The sequence below is a fragment of the Phacochoerus africanus genome, chromosome 11 (genome assembly GCF_016906955.1).
Source record: "Phacochoerus africanus isolate WHEZ1 chromosome 11, ROS_Pafr_v1, whole genome shotgun sequence".
Lineage (NCBI taxonomy): Eukaryota > Metazoa > Chordata > Mammalia > Artiodactyla > Suidae > Phacochoerus > Phacochoerus africanus.
Genome location: NC_062554.1, coordinates 129,835,974 through 129,860,897, shown reverse-complemented (window position 1 = coordinate 129,860,897; position 24,924 = coordinate 129,835,974). Strand labels below are relative to the sequence as shown.

General features: G+C 40.9%; 2 protein-coding genes across 6 annotated transcripts in view; one reads left to right on the top strand and one right to left on the bottom strand.

The window, feature by feature from the left end:
- The window catches only part of TATDN3 (TatD DNase domain containing 3), a 26,804-nt gene extending 12,872 nt beyond the window's left edge, over positions 1-13,932 (top strand). The window contains exons 9-11 of one of the 5 annotated variants that reach the window (XR_007130987.1): positions 177-257; positions 2,158-2,605; positions 13,739-13,932. Coding sequence is in view for 3 of the 5 variants with exons in the window: in XM_047754135.1 (XP_047610091.1) it covers positions 177-257; positions 2,158-2,301 (225 nt within the window). In the remaining 2 variants the exon portion in view is untranslated. Of the gene's footprint in view, positions 1-176; positions 258-2,157; positions 2,958-4,586; positions 6,697-13,738 lie in introns of those variants that run through there. The other 4 variants (XR_007130986.1, XM_047754136.1, XM_047754135.1 and 1 more) reach the window with 4 other exon arrangements.
- The window catches only part of SPATA45 (spermatogenesis associated 45), a 25,687-nt gene continuing 13,293 nt past the window's right edge, over positions 12,531-24,924 (bottom strand). Inside the window, exons 2-3 of the mRNA XM_047754138.1 lie at positions 13,472-13,783; positions 12,531-12,769 (exon numbers count right to left, since the gene is read on the bottom strand). Of these exons, the coding sequence (XP_047610094.1) occupies positions 12,750-12,769; positions 13,472-13,745 (294 nt within the window). The 5' untranslated portion in view covers positions 13,746-13,783 and the 3' untranslated portion in view covers positions 12,531-12,749. The remainder of the gene's footprint in view (positions 12,770-13,471; positions 13,784-24,924) is intronic.

The following is a 24,924-nucleotide window of genomic DNA, read 5'->3' as shown; positions in this document are numbered from 1 at the left end:
CATGTGGAAGTTCCCAGGCTAGGAATTGAACCCATGCCACAGCAGTGGCCCATGCCACTACAGTGACAACACCAGATCCTTAATCTTCTGTGCCACAAGGAAAATCCTAATGGCACCTTTTAAAAATCTTTATTTTTCATGTTTTCAAACTCACTACCTTTCTCTTTTTTTCTAAGAAGCGGAAACTTGTGAAACAGTTGCCTTTAACTTCAATTTGCTTAGAAACAGATTCACCTGCACTTGGACCAGAAAAACAGGTAAATTATTTTTAAATTTCTACATTATTTAGATTGTGTCTTTTATTTGAACTATTTTTGGCTTAAACTGTGTTTCTCATTATAGTCTAAATACAGTGTAATCCTATACATATGTATTTTTCATGTCTGCACCTGCAGCATATGGAAGTTCCTGGGCTAGGGATTGAGTCCAAGCTGCAGTACAACCTACACCACAGCTGTGGCAAAACCAGATCCTTTAACCCACTGTGTTGAGCCAGGGATCAAACCTGCATCTCCGTAGCTACCCCAGCCTCTGGAGTCAGATTCTTAACCCACTGTGCCATAGCAGGAACTCCCAATGTAATCCTATTTTAATGCTAGGTTGAGAGATTATATTAACTTAATTTCATGTCTTTTCTAAATATAGCTGTTATGCTACAAAGAATATTATTTGATATGGGTTGTGTCCTAATTTATGTAAAAATGAGAGCCAGACCAGTGTAGTAAAAAAACTCAGTGTCTAGAGTCAGGAAGACCTGGATTCAAATTCCGCCTCTGCTATCCACTAGCTGTATGACTTTGGGTAAATTACTTAATCTCTCTGAAAATGTTTATTTATAAAATGCAGGCAAAATAATAATAAGATACTTGGAAGTATTACAGTGAAGATTAAATGAAATAACGTATATGAAAGTACCTGGCAGTGTCTAGTATATAGTAGATACTCAATAGATGTTAATTTTTCTTCTTTTAATTAGCATGTTAAAATGGGGCTCAGTTTATTTCGTACAAGTACTATACCAATATGATATAGTCATAGATTTAGTTATTTGATTTTTGCTATACGTTTTGTTATTGTAGATAAAGGGTACAGATAGTCATTTTAAATATTGCCGTTATTATAAATTACAACTTTCTGAATGGAAGCCGCAGCTTCTGCTTCCTTTTCTTTAGACCGTGCCTATTACAGTCCCCTCCCAGTGTGCTTACTCAGTGCCCTCGATGGCTCATCACTTCTGTGTTGCCGTGCCTCCTAGATTGAGAGGATGGCACCCAAAAGTCAGAGGTCTGGGAGCAGTAATGATGTAGTTGGTAATAAACTATAATTATTTGTGATTACAGTGTGAACTTTGCTAATTAACATCCAATTAGTGACTTATTTTCATCAATCAGCTTTTATAAAGAAGACAGATAAATGAGAAAATAGATCATAACCACAGGTGTGTTTTTTTTGTTGCTTGAGTATGGAACAGAATGGTACAGAACTGCATTCCTCATTAGTGTGCAATAGGAGGAAAGGACCTAGAATTTTCTCCCTAAAGAGCAATGAATTTCAAATGCTGTTGTAAGTCAGTTTTATATTTGTATTTAGATGATTTGATAAAAATTGTAAGTTTCTAGTGTAGTACCTTGCACATAATAGGTACTCAAAAATATTTATTGAATACATGAGTTTTTAAACTGCATATGCTTTCTGTTAGGTAAAATGTATTTGTTCTAGGAAATTAGAAAATGTAGAAAATCATAAACAGGAAAGCAGACCATCTACCACTGAAAGGTTACCAGTATAATATAGTGCTTAAAAGCATCAACTCTGATGTCAGACTGCTCCGGTCGAAACCTCAACGGGGCTACTTATTAGAATCCCTTCTTATTGGTAATAAAGCAATGCTAATAATAACAGCACCTATCTCATACAATCATTTTGAGGATTAAATGAGAAATTCCATGAAAAGTTTAGAGCAAAACCTTGTCTACAGCAAGCAATAAATAAATGCAAATTCTCTTTTTTTATTTGTCTTTTTGTCTTTTTAGGGCTTCACCCACAGCATATGGAGGTTCCCAGGCTAGGGGTCCAATCAGAACTGTATCTACAGTTTCCAAGGACTGCTTCCTCGGAGTATTACATTTGGTTTAGTGTCTGCTTTGTCTGTTTCAGGTACGGAATGAACCCCACAACATTTCCATTGCAGCAGAATATATTGCCCAGGTAAAAGGAATCTCAGTGGAGGAAGTTATAGAAGTGACAACACAGAATGCATTGAAACTGTTTCCCAAGCTTCGGCACCTGCTCCAGAAATAGCTTCAAAACAAAATCAACTGCAGAGGGCAGTGTTCAAGAAAAAGAAATATGCTGATGAAGAGTCTGAATTGAAGAAGCCATTGTATCAAGGCATAGAAGATTATAATTTTAGAGAAATATTTCTCTTAGAAGTAAAGCTGGGCTTAGATCCTGAAACCTGGGTTCTAAATCTGCTTTGCACTTCTTTCAATGACTGGAATCCTGGCAGGAGACTGGGAAACACTGCTGCTGCCGACTTTGCCCTGTTCGATAGAACCATTGTATGAACTGAAACTATTTCTTCTGGCACGGGTGGCTCCCACAGGTAAGAAATAAGTGCTGGTATGATAACATAGAGCAGGCTAAAGTTTGCTCCTTTACCACCTGTTTGACTTCTCACAGGATTTACCCAGTGAAAGTAGAGTGTTTAGTTTCTTACCCTAATCAGAAATCTTCTCTTTTTGGGGTTTGCTAAATTGAACTTTTAGTACTTTGAACTATTTCTTGTAAGAGAAAAATGTACAAGGTTTTTATATTGATCTTAGATTTTGATTTATGAAGCCAGTGATTTGTACAATCACCATTAAATACCAAGCCCTACAGTGGGTTTTAAGTTCCAGTCTTAATTTTGGCACATGTTTAAACTGTAAATGTTATTAAAAATGTATCTGACCTTTTTGCATGCGGTAATATTTAATATTTTTAAGTTTAAAAAATCAAAGTGTGAAAAGAGTCCTGTGGATGGTGGTGATAGTAGCACAACAATATGAATGTACTTAATGCCACTAAACTATATCCTTAAAAAAAATTGGTTTTTTTTTTTTTTTGGCTTTTTATGGCTGTACCTGTGACATATGGAAATATGGAAGTTCCCAGGCTAGGGGTCAAATCAGAGCTACAGCCGCCAGCCTGCACCACAGCTACAGCAATGCAGGATCCAAGCCGTCTCTTCAACCTACACCACAGCTCACAACAATGCCGGATCGGATCCTTAACCCACTGAGCAAAGCCAGGGATCAAACCTACATCCTCATGGATACCAGTCAGATTCATTACCACTGAGCCATGATGGGAATTCATACCCTTAAAAATTATTGAGGGAGTTCCCTGGTGGCTCAGTGGGTAAAGGATCTGGTGTTGTCACTGCTGTGGCTTGGCTGCAATCCCTGGCCCAGGAACTTCCACATGCCATGGGTGCAGCCCCCCCAAAAATTATTGAGATGGTAAATTTTATGTTATGCATACTTAAAATTTTTTTAATCTTTTATGTAGTTTACAAGGTATTGTGATCCATACCAAAACCTGAGTATTTAATTTTGTTAAGTTATATAAGCAGCAAATACTGAAAAGGGTCCCTGTCAGAGAAAAAAAAGCTGACTTCCTAGAAAGCAAAGTGATCTTACATAATCTTCAGTATTGTGAAATGAATTCACATAGAGAGGAATCAAAACTAATTCTAGAGCAGATTGTCTAAATCAAGCTAGACTATCTAAAAAGCAGAATCAAATGCTTTATGAGGTACTTAACCATTCATCAGCATCATGACAGATGAAATGCCTACATTTAATGAGAGGTTATATTAAAACTAGATTTCTGAGCTCTCTTTCAACTCTGTATTTCTTTTACTTATTTCCTACCTCCTGCTCACATTCTCTTTGTCAAACTCACCTTTAAATCCTTTAAGATCCAACTTAATGACTTCACTCTATACCTCACCGCAGCTGGACATGATCCTTGCCCTCTAAGTTTTGTAGATGTTTTCTTCATCAGTTTCCTTCCTTTGTTACACAAATAGTTACTGAGCACCTCCAGTAGGTTTCCCACTAGTCAAGGTCCATAGGCTACAAAGAGGAATAAGATGTGGGTCTTGCCTCCAGTTCACAGTTTAAAAAAGGATATAGGAGTTCCCGTGGTGGCGCAGTGGTTAACGAATCCGACTAGGAACCATGAGGTTGCGGGTTCGGTCCCTGCCCTTGCTCAGTGGGTTAACGATCCGGCGTTGCCGTGAGCTGTGGTGTAGGTTGCAGACGCGGCTCGGACCCCACGTTGCTGTGGCTCTGGCGTAGGCCGGCGGCTACAGCTCCGATTCGACCCCTAGACTGGGAACCTCCCTATGCCGCGGGAGCAGCCCAAGAAATAGCAAAAAAAGACAAAAAAATATAAAAAATAAAAAAATAAAAATAAATAAAAAAGGATATAGATCAGTGGACAAATTTCAAAGCAATGTGAGAAGTACTATAATAAAGGAAGAATAAAATCCTATGAAACCAGTCTGATGGCATTGAAAACGTACTCCTTTCTCCTAGGGTTACTTTGTATATGTTCTTCACCTCTAGAGATTGCAGATCTTTTCAAGACAAACTACTTTTTTTGTTTTTGCATCTTTTTGTTTTTTTGGCACCTGGGCCAGGAGTCGAACCTGCACCACAGCAGTGACCCAAACCGCAGCAGTGACAGTGCTGCTCTTTAACCTTTTGCACCACAAGAGAATACCTGTTTTTGCATCTTCTGCATGTCCTGAAACAAGGTTTGCAATGTCACGTGTTCTCACATATCTTTTAAATAAGTGGATAAAGTTCTCTCTCGGAGGAGTGGCCAAGGTGGCAGAGTAGACCCTTCGCTCACCTCCTCTCAGAGGCACACGAAATTATAGCTATTTCCAGAGCAACTCTTGATGAGAAAGACCAGAAGATCAGCAGAAATGATCTTCTACAACTAAAGCTATAAAAAAGGAACAACAAGGAGACAAGTAGGAAGGGCAGAGACATGATATAGTCAAGACCCATTCCCTCTGGTGGGTGACTCACAAACAGGAAGGAAATTACAATTGCAGAGGCTCTGCCCAAGGAGGAAGGGGTCGGAACCCCATATCGAGCTCCCAAGGCCCAGAGGTCCTACACCAAGAAGACAAGCCCCCAGAATGTTTGGCTCTGAAGGTCAGGAGGGCTAATTTTCTGGAGACCCAGAGGGCTGTGGGAAATAGAGACTCCACTCTTAAGGGTGCACTCAAAATCTCACACACTCCAGACCAGAAAGGAGCCTGGGTCTCACCCACCTGCTGATCATGGAGAGCCTCCCAGAGAGGCAGGAGGCAACCGGAGCTCCCTCTGGGGATGTAGACACTGGCAGCAGCAGATGTTGGAGAGCTTCGTCCACCACCGAGCCACTGGTACTGGCAAGGGCCAATGTGGAATCCTCCCTCAAGTTTATTAGCACTGGGACCCGGCCCTGCCCACCAGCCTTCAGCACCAGTACTGGGGCACCTCAGCCCAAAGAACTAGTTGGTGGGGAGGTACAGCCCCACCCACCAGCAGATCTGCTGTTTTAAGACCCATTGAGCCAGTAGCCACCCTGGGATCCAGGCCGGCCCACCAGTGTACCGGCACTAGGCCCTACCCCAGCCCCGTCCACCAGCAGGCCATCTCTTCAACTCTGGGGACCATCCCCCACCCGCGGGCCCTACAGCCAGAGATTTGGGGGCAGAGCTTCACCCGCCAGTGGGTCGGCACTAGCCCCGGGATCCAGCCCCACCCATTAGCAGGCTGACACATGCTCAGAGATACCTTGGACCCCCACAGGCAGCTGCACCAAGATCTAGCTCCACTCATCAGCATACCAGCCCCACAGCCACCCATCCAGAACCTGGTTTCACCTACCAATGGGCCAGCAGTAACCATGGAACCCCCAGGACTCTGCAGCCAGCACCTTGTGACCTAGTCCTGCTAACCAATGCCTGGCAACCTCTGATTAAGGCAGGGCATGGCAGCCCATCAGACCAGGAACCAGCCATGCCTACCTGACCTCCCACAGTACTCAGCCTGCCACGAAGAAGGATCCACACAGCCCAGAAAAAAGTTCAAGGTAATGAGTGTAACAGTGTTCAAAGTACTCAAGAGAAGACTGGATGAACAGAATGAAAAGTTAGACATTTTAAACAAAGAGAAAATATAAGAATCAAACAGATGAAGGATAGTACAATTGAAATGAAAAATGTACTAGAAGGAATCAACAGATTAAATGATGTGGAGGAATGAATCAGCAAGCTGGAAAACAGTGGAAATCACTATTGCTGAACAGAAAAAAAATAAATAAGGATAATTTAAGAGACCTCTGGGAGAACATCAAGCATACTAACATTCACATTGTAGGGGTCCCAGAAGGAGAAAAGAGAAAGGAGCAAAGATCATGTTTGAAGAAATAATAGCTAGAAAATTCCTAACCTGAGAAAGGAAACAGATATACCGGGCTAGGAATCAGAGAGAATCCCAAACAGGATCAACCCAAAGCAGGCCACATCAAGACACGTAATTAAAATGACAAAAATTGAAGAAAGAATATTAAAAGCAGCAAGGAAAAAAACCTATAAGTGACCTTCTAAAAGGGAGATCCCATAAAAAATATATATTCTTTTTCTCATATTATGTATGATTGTGTTTTCACTGTCATTTGTCTCGAGGTATTTTTTATTTCCTCTGATTTCATCGTTGTTGCTTTTTTTTTTTTTTTTTTGGCTACGCCCATGGCTTATGAAAGTTCCCAGGCCAGGGATCTGACCCACACTGCAGCAACAACCCAAGGCATTGCAGTGACAATGCTGATCCTTAACCCACTGTCCCACAAAGGAACTCCAACCCATTGTTTTTTTTTTTTTTTTTTTTTTAGGAGCATGTTATATAGTCTCTATGCAATCTTTTTTTTTTTTTTCTTGTTTTTCTTTCTGTGGTTGATTTCTGGCTTCATGTTGTTGCGGTCAGAAAAGATACTTGAAATTATTTATGTCCTCTTCAATTTGTTGAGCCTTTTTTTATATGACCTACTATCTGGTCTATCCTAGAGTACATTCCATGTGCACTTGAAAAGAGTGTGTATCTTTAGGTTTTTTTCAGATGTAGTGTTCTGTAGATATCAGTTAAGTCCAACTGATCTGTTGTGTCATGTCAGTCCTCTGTTGCCATATTGATTTTTCAGTCTGGATGATCTGCCCATTGATGCCAGTGGGATGTTATTGTATTAGTGTCCATTTCTCCCTTTATGTCTGTTAGTATTTGCTTTATATACTTAGATGCTCCTGTATTGGGTGCATATATGTTAACAAGTGTAATATCCTCTTCTTGTATCAATCTCTCTATCATTATATAATGATTTTCTTTGTCTTTATTTATGGCCTTTGTTTTAAAGCTTATTTTTGTCTGATATGAATGTTGCTCCTTCTGCTTTCTAGTTGTTTCCATTTGCATGAAATGTCTCTTTCCATCCCCTCACTTTCAGGCTATGGGTCTTTTGCCTGAAGTGTGTCTTTTGTAGGCAGCATATTGCAAGTTCTTGCTCTTGCATCCAATGTGCCACTTTTTCTTTTGATCAGAGCATTTAGTCCATTGACATTTAGAGTAATATTGATTCTTCTTTGTTCATTTCTTCTTTTTGTTTTTCCTTTTGTGGTTTGATGAGTTTCATTTGTAGTATGCGGTTCCTTGCTTTTGCGTGTGTGTGTGTGTGAATCTGTTGTATATTTTTAATTTGTGGTTACAATGGAGTTCAAGTATATTGACCATAATAGTATTGCTTGTTTTAAACTAATAGTCATTCAAGGGCAAACACATTCTGGAAGACCTACATTTTTATACTCCCCTGCCCCACATTTTGTGATTTGATGTTCTATTTTACATGCGTATCCTTTTACTGTTTATTATGGTTATAATCACTTTTATAATTTTTGGTTGTTTTTTAATCTATGTACTGGTTTATTTAAGTGAACTTCAACCCTTACTATATATTTGCCTTTCCTGTTACGCTTTTCCCTTTCCTGTAGAATCTTGCTTATTTTCAATTTAGAGAAAATCCTTCAATATTTCTTTTACTATAAGTCCCAATGTCTCTAGGAAATAAAATCAAAAGTATTCTACCTGGAGTTCCCATCGTGGCACAGTGGAAAAGAATCCGACTAGGAACCATGAGAACGTGGGTTCAACCCCCAGCCTTGCTCATTGGGTTAAGGATCCAGCTCGGATCTGACGTTGCTGTGGCCATGGCTTAGGCCAGCGGCCACAGCTCCGATTCAACCCCTAGCCTGGGAACCTCCATATGCTGGGGGTATGGCCCTAGAAAGACAAAAGACAAAAAAAAATAATAAAATAAAATAAAATACTGTAGATTAAGCAATATGGTATATGTTTGTGTGAGTTCATTTTCATCTGTATGCTAGGAAAGATTAGCTAATACATGAAACATAAACTCCAAGGATAATCATTTAGGACAATTAGTGTACAAGAGACTGCTTGTAGAAAGCTCAACTATCACAAGTAACTTAGCAACCTCCCATTCAATTAATGTCTGGGGCTTTTACTAATTAACATATTGATTTTTCATTGGTGAAATGAGTGAGGCTCAGGTATTTGGATTAACTAAAATATATCCATTTTGCATGAGCTAGACACATTTTTAAATGGTAGAAAAAAAATCAAGAGACTAATAATATTCATAATGTATGAAAATTATATAAAATTCAGATTTCTGTGTGTGTAAAGTTCTATTGGGCCACGGTTATGCTCACTCATTTGCATATGTCTGCATTCATTCTACAAGGACAGAATTGAGCTGTAACAGAGACAACAGGGCTGTAAAGATTAAAATACTCATCCTTTAGCCTTTTATAGAAAAAAAGATTGCTCATCCCTGGCCTATGCTTTTCAGAATGATGCCTGAGGCCTAGGATTCCTTCTAGTCCTGAATCCAGCCCTAAAGAGGATCCTGCCGCTTCATTTCTGAGAGGCTCTCTCAATCCCAACTAGAACAGCGGTTCTCATTCCTGGCTGCACATCAGAATTTTCAGGAGAGCATTTTAAAAATTGAATTGCCTAAGGCCCAGCCCAGATCATTTAATAAAGAATTATTGGAATCAGGGCCTAGGGAAAGGAATTTTCTAAAAGCTCACCAGCTGTTTCCAAGGTGCAGCCAGAGTTGAGAACTATGTGTTAAAAAATTGAGTGACTCGGGAGTTCCCTTCATGGCTCAGTGGTTAACGAATCTGACCAGGAACCATGAGGTTGAGGGTTCGATCCCTGCCCTTGCTCAGTGGGTTAAGGATCCGGCGTTGCCGTCAGCTGTGGTGTAGGTTGCAGATGTGGCTCGGATCCCACGTAGCTATGGCTGTGGTATAGGCCGGTGGCTACAGCTCCAATTAGACCCCTAGCCTGGGAACCGCCATATGCCACAGGAGCAGCCCAAGAAATGGCAAAAAGACAAAAAAATTAAATTAAACTAAAAAAAAAAAAATGGAATGACTCGTTCAAGAAAGGTGTTTGTGGGTATGCCTTAAACTGCAGTGCTTCTTAAATTTGAATGTGCATGTTAGTCACCTGAGCATCCTGCTAAAAGATTCTATTTCATCAGATCTGGAATGAACCTAGGACTCTGTATTTAAAAAAAAAAAAAAAAACTGATGCTGATGGTGCTGGTCCAGGGACCATACCTTGTGTAACAAGGCAAGAGGAAGGCCTTCACTGAGCTTATAGACCATATTCCGTGACTTTTATTTTTGCGTGCTTGGCACTTAGCTGACAGAGTTCAGTCAGCGTTAGGTGTGGTCATCAACAAAAGCCTCTGAGATGATGTGCTAGTTGAGATGCTGAAGGGTGAGCAGCAGCCAGATCTGAGGATGGGGGCAGAGCCTCCCAGGCAGAGGGAGGAGCAGAGGTGATGGCCCTAAGGTGGGAGAGTCTCGCTTTTGAGGAACTGGATGGCCCATGTGACTGCAGGGTGACAGGAGTGATGTCTGTTCTGTCTCGTTGATGGTAAAGGAAACGTTCAGAAAGGCGACGCCTCTTACATTGTCTGATACATCACTTTGAAACTGGTTCTTGAAACCAGAGGAAGTCTGTCACCCTGTCCTCCACGCAAGAGAGTCGAATCCCAGGACTAATTTTGGGCAACTCTAACTCTATTGTGATATCTGTGGTTCAGGTTTTTCTCTAGAACAGGCTCGCAGACTCGTGAATGAAGGAGACGGGCGTAAAATAAGAGGGAAATTTTTTTTTTTTTTTTTTTGCTTTTTAGGGCTGCACCCATGACATATGGAAGTTCCCAAGGATAGGGGTCGAATTGGAGCTGCACCTATGCCACAGCCACAGCAACGTGGAATCCAAGCCGCATCTGTGACGTACACCACAGCTCATGGCAATGCCAGATTCCTAACCCACTGAGAGAGGCCAGGAATCAAACCCTCATCCTTATGGATACTAGTCGGATTCATTTCCGCTGTGCCACAGTAGGAGCTCCAAGAGGGTAATGATTTAAAAGAGTCTTTTCACTTAAACCTCCAAGAGAAACTTACTCAGATCCTCCAGGCTCTGCTCCTCCTCCGGCACTTTAAGTGGAGCCACTTCACCCACCCACCACACTGTAGAAAGACAGGAAAGTGCAGGATTGGGCTTGTGTAGGTGAGTGTCCTCACACCTGTCCACCCACACCTCTTCATTCCCTGGGTCCACTGTCCAGCTCTAGTATTGCCTCAGGCCATTTTTGTTTAGAAGTCTTATTTAGATGGCTGCTTGGCTTCTGGCTCTGCTTTGCCTCTCCCCCGGACACATCTGCAGTGCCAGGAAAGAGATGTAACCCCTTCCCCTGGCCACTGTCACCTGCAAAACCCTCTCCAGGAAATGGATGTTGGAAGCTTCAACAGCCATGGCGGGGTCTCTTCTGGAGTACTGGGGGGGAGGGGCACAGGACACCTTCCTGCACGGCCTTAGTGACCTTGACCTGGGAGCTCACCTGCAGACCACCCTCTAGAGAGCCAGAGCGGAAAAACGGAGGAAAGTTATGTGAGTGTGGTCTCTGCCTCTGCCTCTCTCTCTCCAGATGTCTTATTGTTCACATTTAATGCCTTTTCCATCTTGACTAAGCACTTACACACCATGGCCACAACTCTTGAAGTTTTAGGTGTGGTGGCAAAATGAGCACAAGTTTCTTTTTCCTTCTTCGCAATTTCACAGACAGAAGATTCATTCTGACTGTAGATCTTAGCAACCCCAGCAAATGATTTTCTTTCCTTTCCTTATTAAGTCGAGAACTTTCACCTTTTCATGTAAAGGAAGCCCTTGTGCTTTGGGGCCATTATTAAGTAAAATAAGAGTTACTTGAACAGTTGGTCTGATGACCAAGTCAGCTACTGAGAAATTAATGGGCAGGATGTGCTGAACAAAGCAATGATTTACATCCCTGGCGGAAAAGAGCAGGACAGTGCAAGATTTCATCACGCTACTCAAAACAGTATGAATTTTAATACTTATGAATTGGTTATTTCTGGAATGTTCCTTTTAATATTTTCAAACCATGGTTGACTGCATGTAACTGAAACCATGGATGGAAGGCAGAGGGAATACTGTAAAGTTAATTTAAAATTAGCAAGGAGAACAGAATAAGGGGAAGTGTGTGACAGAGTAAGGAAGAAAACCACAAGTAGTCCCATAAAACCAGAGTGTGTCAGGGAGGAGGTGAGGGGATTGTAAAGAAATGAGGTTCGAACAATTGCGAAGTGTGTTATATGTAACCAGACACTCATGTACTATGTGTTTATCTCCTGTGACTCAGCTTGGACTGAGCCAAGGACAGATTGATGCTGTATTTGTAGCCTCTATTCGAGCTGCTAGGTGTTGGGAGATCATTCTCCATACGTGTGTCCCTCACATTTCTGCAGTCTTGTGCCAGGAGCACTGACAGCTTTTGTTCCAGACTATCTCTTTAAGGGTATTTGTATTGCCAAGGGCCCAGCAGCAGTGACACAGAAGTGATAGTAGCCAAATAGGATTTGGCCGCAAGATGATTCAAGCAATGTCAAGTTTCAGGATGGGCAATCAAAGACAACAGAAGACCCTATAGCCACCTGCTATTACCTTCTCAAGTATATACTTATTCAAATTATCAAAATCGTAGCTCTAACAGAGTAAGTTTATGTAATTAAGCAATAGAAGCAAGTGTTAACTCTGAGAAACTTTAGCCTTCAACTTGATCAATGGAGCTTGTCAACATATTCCACTGATTTACAGAAACAATATAAACTATTTAAACATTTTAATTAGTAAAGAGTTCCCTGGTGGCTCAGTGGGTTAAGGATACAGCATTGTCACTGCTGTGGTTCGGGCACTGCTATGGCAAGGGTTTGATCTCTGGCCCTGGAACTTATGCATGCCACAGGCATGACCAAAAATTTTAAAAGAGAGAGAAGATCACGGTAATGTAACCCTTTAGGTCATCTGTCTCTGAAAGTATCTTTACTGACTCAGATCTTCTCTTGAAAACATCTAAGTCTAAATGATGAAATGGAATGAAAATGTAATATATTTTATATGACTCAGCGTTTTCTTGGTGATCTAGTGAATAGTTTGGCTTTTACGATTAATATTTGTGAATAATTTAGAGAGACATTGAAGAAGGATCAAAGAGATTGTATTTCTGGATGTCTCTGGAGATGCATTTTATCCAAATATGGCATTATCTGAAAAATAAAAAATGAGAAGTACTTGTTACATTACTTATAATACATTTCATAGTTCCAAAATAACTGTGAGGCAGAGAGGATAATTTTGTACTGTTTTTAAGATGTAGAAAGTCGGAGTTCCCTTGTGGCACAGCAGGTTAAGGATCCAGCATCGTCACTAAAGTGGCTTAGGTAAGTGCTGTGGTGCAGGTTCAGTCTCTGGCCTGGGAACTTCCATGTGCTGTGGGCATGGCCAGACTAAAAGCATGAGACTACTCAGTGGCAGAAGCAGAACTGAAACCCCAAGCCCAAGGTTCTTATGCTGAAACCCTAATCCCACTGTGATGGTATTTGGAGATGGGGTCTTTGAGGGGTGATTAAGCCCTCTGGAGTTTTCTCAAAATATGGTTCTGAGGCCATCAGCATCAGAATCACCTTAGCCTGCTCAGAATACAGATTCCAGGACCCAAATTGGAGCCTATAAATGAACCCACCTGGAGGTGGACCCTGGAATCCTGTAAGCACAAGAAAGTGAGACTCTCTGGTCTGTAGATCTTACATCAACTAGCCTAGTCTACTGATGCTCTTAACTTCAGATAGATTGCCTTTCAACCGTCCCAGAGAATACGTATGAATCTATTTCAACCCCGGAAATAACGCCTCTGTTTACTTGTAAATTCCTCCTGTCAACTGGGTAGGAATCCTACCACAAGATCTTACTTTTTGGTGGAAAGTGCCTTTTCTCCTTGTGAACAAGAAGACTCAGTTTGACCCAGGAGCTCCTGCCACTCTCGGGAACAGGTTCTGTGATTTGGACGTGAGTAAGGGACTTGGCGGCGCCGTGGAAGTGCCTCTTTTCAACTCTCCATAAGCTGACTTGATTGCCTCTTTCCACCAAGCAGTTGGATTCACGCTTTTCATTTATCTCCTCCAGGAGACGTTTGTCTGCTTTAAGTTTTTTAATTATTTCATTGGTTCTGTTTACAGATGTCATTATGCTGACAAACTAATCATCAAGTGATTCTCGCTATCCTGCAAAAAAAGGGGGAAAAAATACTATCAATTGCCTGCTTAACCTAGAAACCAGAATTAACAATCAGGTATTTACCAATGCCTCCAATTACATTATCAGGTGACTACCTCACAATCAGGAATTTCTCGGAGTTCCCATTGTGGCTCAGCAGAAATGAACCTGACTAGTATCCATGAGGACGCAGGTTCAATCCCTGGCCTCAATCAGTGGGTTAAGGATCTGGCTTTGCCATGAGCTGTGGTATAGGTCACAGATGCCGCTCAGATCTGGCCGTGGCTGTGGCTGTGGCATAGGCCTCAGCTGCAGCTCCAAATTGACCCCTAGCCTGGAAACCATATGCCACTGGTGCGGCCCTAAAAAAAAAAAAGAAAGAAAAGAGGGAGTTCTCGTCATGGCTCAGTGGTTAACGAATCCGACTAGGAACCATGAGGTTGCGGGTTCGATCCCTAACCTTGCTCAGTGGGTTAAGGATCCGGCGTTGCCGTGAGCTGTGGTGTAGGTTGCAAGCGCGGCTCGGATCTAGCGTTGCTATGGCTCTGGCATAGGCCGGTGGCTACAGCTCCGATTCGACCCCTAGCCTGGGAACCTCCATATGCCGCGAGAGCGGCCCTAGAAAATGGCAAAAAAGACAAAAGAAAAAAAAAAGGAAAGAAAGAAAAGAAAAGCTAAAATAGCTTTTGATCCAGACACAACCACATTAATATTTTGGATGTTTCCCAATAAATGTCCAAAGGCATCTCAGTGTAAAAAAGTACCAAAGAAGACATCCAGCTGGATGAGTGGGGCCTGGGTCACTCCTGTGGCATGGGATCAGTCCCTGGCCTGGGGACTTCTGCATGCCAGAGGCATGGCCAAACAAAATAGAAGCATTCAGCCTTTTCAACTTGGGTTAACAGAACATTAACTTCAGAAAAAATAAGGGTAATCATTATTTATACAAAAATAACTCAATTTATAAATAGAACACAAGACTCATGTTAAAATCTAAGGTTGGCAGAAAGGTTTTTAATGTTTTAATTTTAGAAAGTCAATATTAATTTGAAATCCAGGTAACTATGAATAGTCCTTTCTACACAAAGGGGCTACTCTCAGACATTACAAAACAGTCTTGCATTTTATATAGATGAACAGAATTTTGATTTAAGTGACTACTGTGACAAGATTACTCCAACATACCACCCAGTGAAGAATATTTAAAATGCTGGGGGAAAATATTTTTTAAAATTTGCTAGTAATGAAATGACAGGAGACTAAGCAAATATCAGGCCTCAAATGAAAAGAAAGCAAGAACAAGGACCCAGAGAGGTAGAAGCTCCACCTCTTACCAAGGTAAGAGGGATATTTTTTTGATCCCAGAGAGTTAGAGAAGTAGTTTTGCTGACCTTGAGGACAAGGGGCACAAAAATCAAAGCCTAAATCAAAGCCTAAATCAAAGCAGCTATAGCTCTGATTCGACCCCTAACCTGGGAACCTCCATATGCCACAGATGTGGCCCTAAAAAGCAAATTAAAAAAAAAAGAAAGAAAGAAATGAGGAGAGGAGAGTCTAAGAGACCTTCGGGGCAACATTAAATGCACCAACATTTGCATTTTAGGGGTGACAGAAGGAGGAGGTGGGGGCAGAGAAAATATTCAAAGATAATAGCCAAAAACTTCCCTAACATGGGAAAGGAATCACTCAAGTCCAGGAAGCATGGCAAGTCCCATATAGAATAAACTCAAGGAGGAACACCCTGAGACATATGTTAATCAAACTGACCAAAATTAAAGGCAGAAAAAATTGAAAGATTAGGGAAAAGCAACAAATAACATACAAGGGAGCCCCAATAAGGTTATCAGCTGATTTTTCGGCAGAAACTCTGCAGGCCAGAAAGGAGTAACACCATGTATTTAAAGTGATGAAAGGGAAAAACCGGCAGTCAAGAAGTCTCACTCTACCCAGCAAGGCTCTCATTCAGATTTGATGGAGAAATCAACAACTTTACAGACAAGCAAAAGCTAAGAGAATTCAGCACCACTACACCAGCTTTATAACAAATGCCAAAGGAACTTCTCTAGGTGGAAAAGAGAAGGACATGATTAGAAACAAGGAAGTTAGAAGTGAGGGAGTTCCCGTCGTGGCTCAGTGGTTAACGAACCTGACTCGGAACCATGAGGATGTGGGTTCGACCCCTGGCCTTGCTCAGTGGGTTAAGGATCCGGCGTTGCCATGAGCTGTGGTGTAGGTCGCAGAGGTGGCTCGGATCTGGGGTTTCTATTGCTGTGGTGTAGGCCTGCAGCTCCAGCTCTAGTTTAACTCCTAGCCTGGGAATCTCCATGTGCTGTGGGTGTGGCCCTAAAAGACAAGGGGAAAAAATATATGTGTGTGTGTGTGTGTGTGTGTGTGTGTGTGTGTGTGTGTGTGTGTACATAGCAAAGGAAGGAAATCATCCACATACAAATATGATATATATGATATCAAAACCATCAATCACAAGAAGAGGAGAGAATGACACTATGCGCTCATATAAGAGAATAGTACTACTGATACCCATAATAACATGGATGAATCTCAAAATAATTGTGTTGAGTGAAAGAAAAAGCCCAAAAGGAATATGTACTTTACGATTCCACCCATATAAAATTCTAGGACATGTGAACGACTGGAAGTGACAGATCAGTGTTTGCCTGGGAATGGGGAGGGGTTATGGACAAGGCAGCAGGCAGGGACCATAAAGTAACACGCAGCGTGAGTAAGCATCTGGTGGTGAGGAATCTGTTCATTATCCTGACTGTGGTGATGGTTTCATGTTTCTGCATATGTCAAAACTCATCATATTGTACACGGATCATCCTCGACTCAGGCTGGGGTTACGTCCCAATAAACCCGCTGTAAATTAAAATGTCCTAAGTCAAAAATCTGTTTAATACACCTAGCCTACCAAACCTTATAGCTTAGCCTCACCTGTCTTAAAGGTGCCCAGAACACTTACATTAGCCTTCAGTTGCACAAAGTCATCGAACACAAAACCTACTTTATAATAAAGTGTTGAATTTCTCATGTAATTTATTGAATACTACACTGAAAGTGCAAAACAGAATGGTTGTCAGTCTATCAGTCATTTATGCTTTGGATGGCGCAGCTGACTGGGAGCTGATAGTATGGTACCATATATCACTAGGCTGGGAAAAAGTCAAAACTCAAAATTTGAAATACAATTTCTACTGCATACATATTGCTTCTGCACCACCATAAAGTTGAAAAATTGTATATCAAACCATCATAAGTCAGGGACCATCTTTACTTTAAACATGTGCGCTTTATTGTATGTCAATTACATCACAATAAAACTGGGGGTTTTTGTTTGTTTGGTTTGCTTTAGGGATGCACCCATGGCATATGGAGCTTCCCAGGCTAGGGGTCGAATCAGAGCTATAGCTGCCGGCCTACACCACAGCCACAGCAACATCGATCTGAGCCATGCATGTGACCTACACCACAGCTCACGGCCACGCCGGATCCTTAACCCACTGAGCAAGGCCAGGGATCGAACCCGAAACCTCATGGTTCCTAGTCGGATTCGTTTCTGCTGCACCACAATGGGAACTCTACAATAAGACTGTTAAATGAAATTAATATTAGCATCTAGCACATTGCATAATGCATAGCAAGTGGTTAGTAAATACTTGTTGAATGAATGAAAAGTATATTACTAATCAGATGATTTGTTTTCACTTAACATGAGAATTTTTTGTCATTACATATGTCATTAGTAATAAAAATGTAATATTTGATTACAGTAATTTATTGTATGAATTTACAATAATTAATTGACTAATCCCTTTATTGTTAGACTTTTAGATTGTTTACACTTTGAACACTTTGAAATGACAAAAACCACACAAACGTACATTGTTTTAGGAAACCCACCAGAGTCCTCAGTTTTCTGTTCGTAAATACACAAAAGGAACTTTGGGCTAACAAATCTTACAAGAAAAATGTTACTTGGAGAATAGAGTTGCCCTGAACAGAAGGAGTGCTTTAAGGGAGAATGGCGTGCCTGACTTTTTTATCCTCCCTCTTCCCAGAGCCACAAGGAAGACTTGGATTTTCTGAACCACTGTAATGAATTGTCTTAGGCAGTTATTGCCACAATGATGATGCAAAACTCAGTGACATGCAACAATAAACATATATTCTTGTACTCAGTAGTGAATCGATCAGCTTTAAGATTAAGAACCTGGTTGGGATTGGCTCCCACCTGAGGGCTAAGCTCTCAAAATTTTAGGACAAGGAGAAACAAGCAAAGCTATTTTTCTCTAATTCAATATTTCAGAAAGGATCTAACTCTCTTATTTTATTTCTGGAGTTTAAGAGCATAAAGTAAACTCTTTTCTTAAGAGCATAAAGTAAACTCTTTTCTTAAGTTTAAGAGCATAAAGTAAACTCTTTTCTTAAGTTTAAGAGCATAAAGTAAACTCTTTTCTTAAGGTAAACTAATTTTTACCAAACTGCAATTTAATTTTGCTGTCTCTGGCAGGTACAGCCTTTCTGTCTTATCTTTCTCTTTCTTACCTCCTTTGGAAAATTCTTGATCTTAGGCATCATATCTTTTACAATAACTTTTGGAGTTTGAGCTCAGTATAATGTAGGAGCTCAATAAAAAGCAATTGTCTTTCTTAAAGGTATAAATCCAATAATGTTTGGTCACAAATATAAAAGATGTACAACACCAGGAAATGATCCCTTGGTTTTCAAATAAACAATTCCTTAGGCAAGATGTCAATTACAGAAATAAAAAAGGAAAACACTGGATCTAACAAGTTTAAATTGAAAGAGGATAAAATATTTTACATACTCAACAGTAATTAAATTGGCCTCAATCTTTCTAACTCTATTCCAATCACCAATTAATTATCCATGTAGTGAAAACAAGAAAATATGGATGAGCTAAATCTACAGATTGTTCCAAGACCTCATTTTTGTCATTATTTTCAACGTACTTTTACTAGAGATAATAATTTGTTGGAAATTAAACTTCTAGAACTCTAGCTCCTTTAATACTTTTGCTGTTTATCCTCTCCAGGGGGTGGACAAATGAAAAACAAATGGGGATGTGACTAAAGAAAAGGAAAAAGAAAAAAAGGTAATTGTCCCTTATGTACTTTTGAACTAATTTATATTTTGTTAAGAGCCCATTATATAGATTTACCACAAATGCAACATAGATGTCTTAGTCACAAATTCACTAAGATCACAGGATTCAGACTCTCATTGCAGATCACCTAAAAACTGGAGCCAACTAAAATTAGACACAAGCCGAGTCTAATGGTAAGAGCATGGAATTTGAAGTCAAAAAGATTTGATTCCGGGAGTTCCCGTCGTGGTACAGTGGTTAACGAACCCGACTAGAAACCATGAGGTTGCGGGTTCGATCCCTGACCTTGCTCAGTGGGTTAACGATCCCGCGTTGCCGTGAGCTGTGATGTAGGTCACAGACGCGGCTCGGATGCCACGTTGCTGTGGCTCTGGCGTAGGCCAGTGGCTACAGCTCCGATTCGACCCCTAGCCTGGGAAACTACATATGCTGCGGGAGCAGCCCAAGAAATGGCAAAAAGACAAAAAAAAAAAAAAGATTTTATTCCTGTTCAAGCTGTGTTAACAGTATGACCTTGGTTAAGTTACCTTCTCTGGGCCTCAGTTCCCTTGTGTGTTTAACGGAAATAGTATCCAAATCATAGGGGGTCATAAGGATTAAATGAGCTAATACATTATCAAGAACTTTGAGTTTCCTTGCGGTGCAGCAGGTTAAGGATCCAGCATTGTCACTGCAGCAGTCTGAGTTATTGTTATGGTGCAGGTTCAATCCCTGGCCTGGAAATTTCCACGTGCTGCAGGTATGGCAAAAAAAAAAAAAAAAAAAAAAACCCTCAATACAACCAAACCTCGATAAATGATAACTTTAATATATTATTTAGGCACTGTAAAAAGAAAAAGACTTAAGCAATGAGGTCCTGCTGTATAGCACAGGGAACTATATCCAGTCATTTGTCATAGAACATGATGGAGGATAATATGAGAAAAAGAATGTATATATATGTATGACTGGGTCACTGTGCTGTACAGCAGGAATTGACGGAAGATTGTAAATCAACTATACTTTAATCAAAAAAAAATGTTTAGGAGCTCCCGTCATGGCTCAGCGGTTAGCAAACCCGACTAGCATCCATGAGGATGTGGGTTCAATCCCTGGCCTCGCTCGGTGCGTTAAAGATCCAGTGTTACCATGAACTGTGGTATAGGTCGCAGACGCGGCTCAAATCCCAAGTTGCTGTGGCTGTGGTGTAGGCCGCTGGCTACAGCTCCAATTTGATCCCAAGCCTGGAAACCTCCATATGCCTCGGGTGTGCCCCTAAAAAGACAAAAAGACCCAAAAAAAATTTTAAGGAAAAAATATTTGTCTGTTTTAATAAATACACAGTATTTTTATTCATTAATTTATTTACTTGCTGTGTGATCAGGATTGCCTGCGTAATGTGTGTGCCCAGTGAAAAATGAAAAGGCAGGGTCCCTTGTTGAAAAATCATAGAGAATTTCAAGGTGGTGACAGCAGAGCACCTTTCAGGGGTGGGGAGGGTGCCTCTGTGTGAGTATAGAAGTCACATGCCTGTGAAACTTGCTGTATGTGACACTCAGGAACAAGTCAATTTCTATGATTAATCACTCAGTTTTACGATCTCTTAAATGGAGACAAGTAATGTGCCTAGTCTACAGCTTTTTAAAGGGCTTTGAAATATTAAGCATGTATAGACAGGAGATCCTCATTACTTACGGATTCTGTATTTGCAAATTCACCTACTCACTAAAATTCATTTGTTATCCAATCAGTACTGTGGCACTTTCACAGTCATCCCCAAAATCTGAGTCTCCTCGACCTGCAGATGTGTTTCTAAGCAGCAAGAAGGCTGTGACATGCCATACATGTGTTTGATAAGCCTTGTTCAGACATGAGTTATAGTGCTGTTGGCTGTGAGTTCAACGTTATTAAATCAACAATGTATGTTAAATATTTGTCTTTAAACTGAAACATACATAAAACAAACATATATTTATTGGGTGACAGGAATACTATGACTAGATGCTCTCAAGAACCTAACACTGTATTTTCCCTAAGAGCAGTGGCTCAATATTTGCTAATTCAGTGTTTGGTGGTTTATAACTACCAAAATATAAGAATCAAATGAATATACATAGGAAGCATATTACTGTTTCTACAGGTATACTATTATAAATTACCTTTAACACACAGGAACCCAAAGCCTATTTCAAGCCAACTGGTGAGGATCAGCGCACTGAGATGTTACCCTGGGGATGGAATATTTTGAGCTGTACCATTCCAACTCTGTTCTATTCATAGAATCCTGGTTAAGAGAAGTTGTGGAGTCAGAGAGGTCATTTAATTATCAGCCATGTGTCCTTGAATAAATTACTCAGTCTGCCTTAATATCAGTTTCTTCATCTGTAAAATGAAGAAAAGATACTTATGTCACTAAGTTGTGTGTTTGTGTGTATGTGATAGGAGGAGGACGGGAGCTGGAATTCTTAAAGAGAAAAGCCGTAGCCCCCAAATGGCATCATTTATGCTAAAGGCCATGATGCCAAACCTAGATATAATACCTGACTTAATTGCAGTTTTCACCTTTACCAGAAATGCAGTCTTAATCAGCCAGTCTGGAATTTTCAGGTCAGCATCTTCATCCTCCAGAGGAAGAAGAGGCCATCTGCGTGATGAAACCTTTGCCTTTCTCTCCCCCAGCACCCCCCCAAAAAAAACACATCCTGGCCTAAAAACATTTTATTTTCTTTTGCTGAAAGCTCCTTTTCCCCATCCTTCTTCCTAGAAAAGCTTTCCATTTTGTACAACCCCCAGGGTGCCCTTTGTTGCTAGGTTGGATGCTGCCCAGTTCCTAAATTGCCTAATAAAGCCAATTAGACCTTCAAATTTACTGAGCTGAATTTTGCTTTTTAGCTGAATTAAATGAGGTATGTGCATAAATCTCTTTGCATTGCTCCTGGCATCAATTTATTAGATGCGCTTATATTTCTTGAGTGCCTACTCTGTGTCTGGTGCTGTTCTGGGTACTGGGGGCAAATGAGTACCTACCCCCATGGAGCTATTTATAGTCTGAGGGTTTGTGGTAGGTACTTCATAAATTGTAACTTTTTTTTTTTCTTTTTGCTTTTTAGGGCCACACCTGAGTCATACGGAAGTTCCCGGACTAGGGGTCAAATCAGAGCCAAAGCTGCCAGCCTACACCATAGCCACAGCAACATGGAATCCTAGCCGTGTTTTCAATCTACACCACAGCTCATGGCAATGCCGGATCCTTAACTGAGTGAGGCCAGGGATCAAACCTGTATCCTCATGGATCCCAGTTAGGTTTGTTAACCACTGAGCCATGAAGGGAACTCCCAATTGTAACTTTTTATTAATTTTATTAAAAGCATATTTTACTTGGGTAATTATTTTATCTATATATGTATTTTTTCTCAGAAGAGGAAGTCTCCAGCTTAAAAAAAAAATCTTCAGAAATACGTAAGTCATAATTTCTTTCTCTCTTTACAAAAATTAGTGGTAAAAAGAAAGTAGATAGAGGAGTTCCCGTCGTGGCATAGTGGAAACGGATCCGACTAGGAACCATGAGAATGCAGGTTTGACCCCTGCCCTTTCTCAGTGGGTTAAGGATCTGGTGTTGCTGTGAGCTGTGGTGTAGGTCACAGATGCAGCTCAGTTCCTGCGTTGCTGTGGTTGTGGTGTAGGCCAGTGGCTACAGCTCTGATTCGACCCCTAGCCTGGGAACCTCCATATGCCTCAGGTGCAACCCTAAAAAGACCAAAAAAAAAAAAAGAAAAAAGAAAAAAGGAAGAGAAAGTAGATGGATATTAAAGAAAGCAATGCCAGAAAAATTACTTCCCTAAAGAACAATATGAAAGGTCAGCAAAAGCAACTAAATCACCCAACTCTAATTCGATGGGGGTGCAAAATCCATCAAGACCAATGCAGGGCAGTTGCTAAGGATAAGAATTTCTTTCATTTTTTAAAAGCGAAGCTCCCAGATAATGCAAAAGACTTAACAATAGATCTGATCAGCTGGCACAGCCTTGGCAACTGAGGGCCAGGTACAAATCCTCCTTTCTCACATGTAACCTGGAGGATGATTTCTGTCTTTGAACTTCAGCTTCCCTAGCTGTTAAATGGGGCTCATCTAAATATTGTGATGATTAAACAAGATAATAGATGAAAGGACTTGAAAACTGTAAAGTACAACATGAGCATTATGGGTTCTTTTAAGTGTATAATAGATTAGACTCTCATGTGCTGTGTCCACTCTCTCATTATTTTATGACATGATAATTTGCACCAAAAGAAACCTAATTAGAATCCTTTTTTTTCCCCACACACACTGCACGTGGAAGTTCCTGGGCTAGGGATCGAACCTAAGCCCCTGCAGTGACAACACCGGATACTTAAACCCATTGCGACACAAGGGATCTCCTGAATAATTCTTAATCCAGCAGATTTTCCTTGCTCCAAGGTTACTCTCCCAGCAGAGGTTTCAGGCTACGTTCTAAGGTATCCTACCCCTATTTTCTTGGACTTGTTCACTACCCTCTTCAGACCATCAGAGTAAATAATGGGAGGGAATAATCGAGGAAAAAAGTGTTTATGTGAGATCAAAGAATTGCAGTTTGGAGCACACAGATTCAGGTAGCAACCCAAATATTATCCTGCTGGGGAGGAAAAGTCAGGGGCTTTTAAGTAGGGGGAAAAAAAAAAAAGGAGGTTTGCATTACAAACAATAATGGGAGTTGGAAGGAGAAGCTAGTCTTAGCTATACACTATTGAAATCTGAGGCTATCACTAGAGGGAGGTAAAAGTCCATTACCATGACAAGTTTCAGGAGTTATTGCAGAGTCTGGAATATGTGTGGTTTGGCACAGTTCAGAAGTTCATGGTCTGGCTGGGGGAGGATAAGGGTCAAGTCCACCCCTTAATGGCTTCCTGGCTCCATGTTAAAACCCCTTGACTTGAGTGAATCAATTTTGTTTCACATTTCATCTTTTCCCCTTTTGATCAAGATTTATCTTTGAAAGTATCACTGATCAACTTATAGATCTGCTTGGTCTCACATCACTGGAATGGACTTCTCCCAGAAAGCCAGGTCCCATGTCTGGGGGAGTTTTTAATCTCTGACGGCTATTTCAAGGAGTCAGTGTCATAAGAATTAGGCCACATCTGAGCAATTAGGAGGCATTCAGGAAATAACTCTTAGGCACTTTCATCACCTAGGAATTTCATCAAATTACCTGAATGTTCAAGTGAATAAGCCTTACTATCATTTCAATCCATTCAGAGGCCACAGTCTTGGTGCTTATAGAAGTTCTGGAGCAGATCTGAGAGAGGGATAGCATAAGAAGTTTAAATATAAGCACACATAGCAAAATTCTAATAATAATCCTAAAAGTTGAAGTCCTGATCTTATCTAAGCGTCTGTAGCTAAAGAAAGCCAGCTGAAAACATTGATAGAAAATTGGAGAGGTTTTGTGCTATTTTCCCAATTTTTTTTGAGTTCAGATCTACCAGAAGTGTTAATCTAGGTGCAATAGGAGCTGCTAGCTAGGGCCCAGAGGCTGCCCTGTTCTGCAAAGGGATAATAAAGCACTGTTTGATTGCCTAATACAGTCCTCACTAGGGAATCCAGGGATCACTGGTGTTGAACTAAGCCTCAAATGGTAGAGCTGATTAATGTAGCCATGGTTCCACAGGCCAGTTATGGACAGCACCAATCCAAGGAACAAATCCTTTTTGCAATGATAATTATTGGAGGGTAGATGGGGTATAAAAAGGGGGCTACTGAGTCTCATCCAGACCGATGAGATTTTGGCTGGATTTTTCCGTCAGTGAGAACAGTATCCTAAAAGGCATGGTCCTGTCACACTACGGCGGCTGTCTACACATTCGTAAGCCCATGGTCCCCCTTTGTCATCACATGCAAGGATGTACCCAGAAGAGTGTGGACTCCACCAAGAGTGTGGGTACTCGTGTTTCGTTTGCATTGACAGCTTATAAGCTTAGGGACATGTTCTAGCCAAGGGTGGA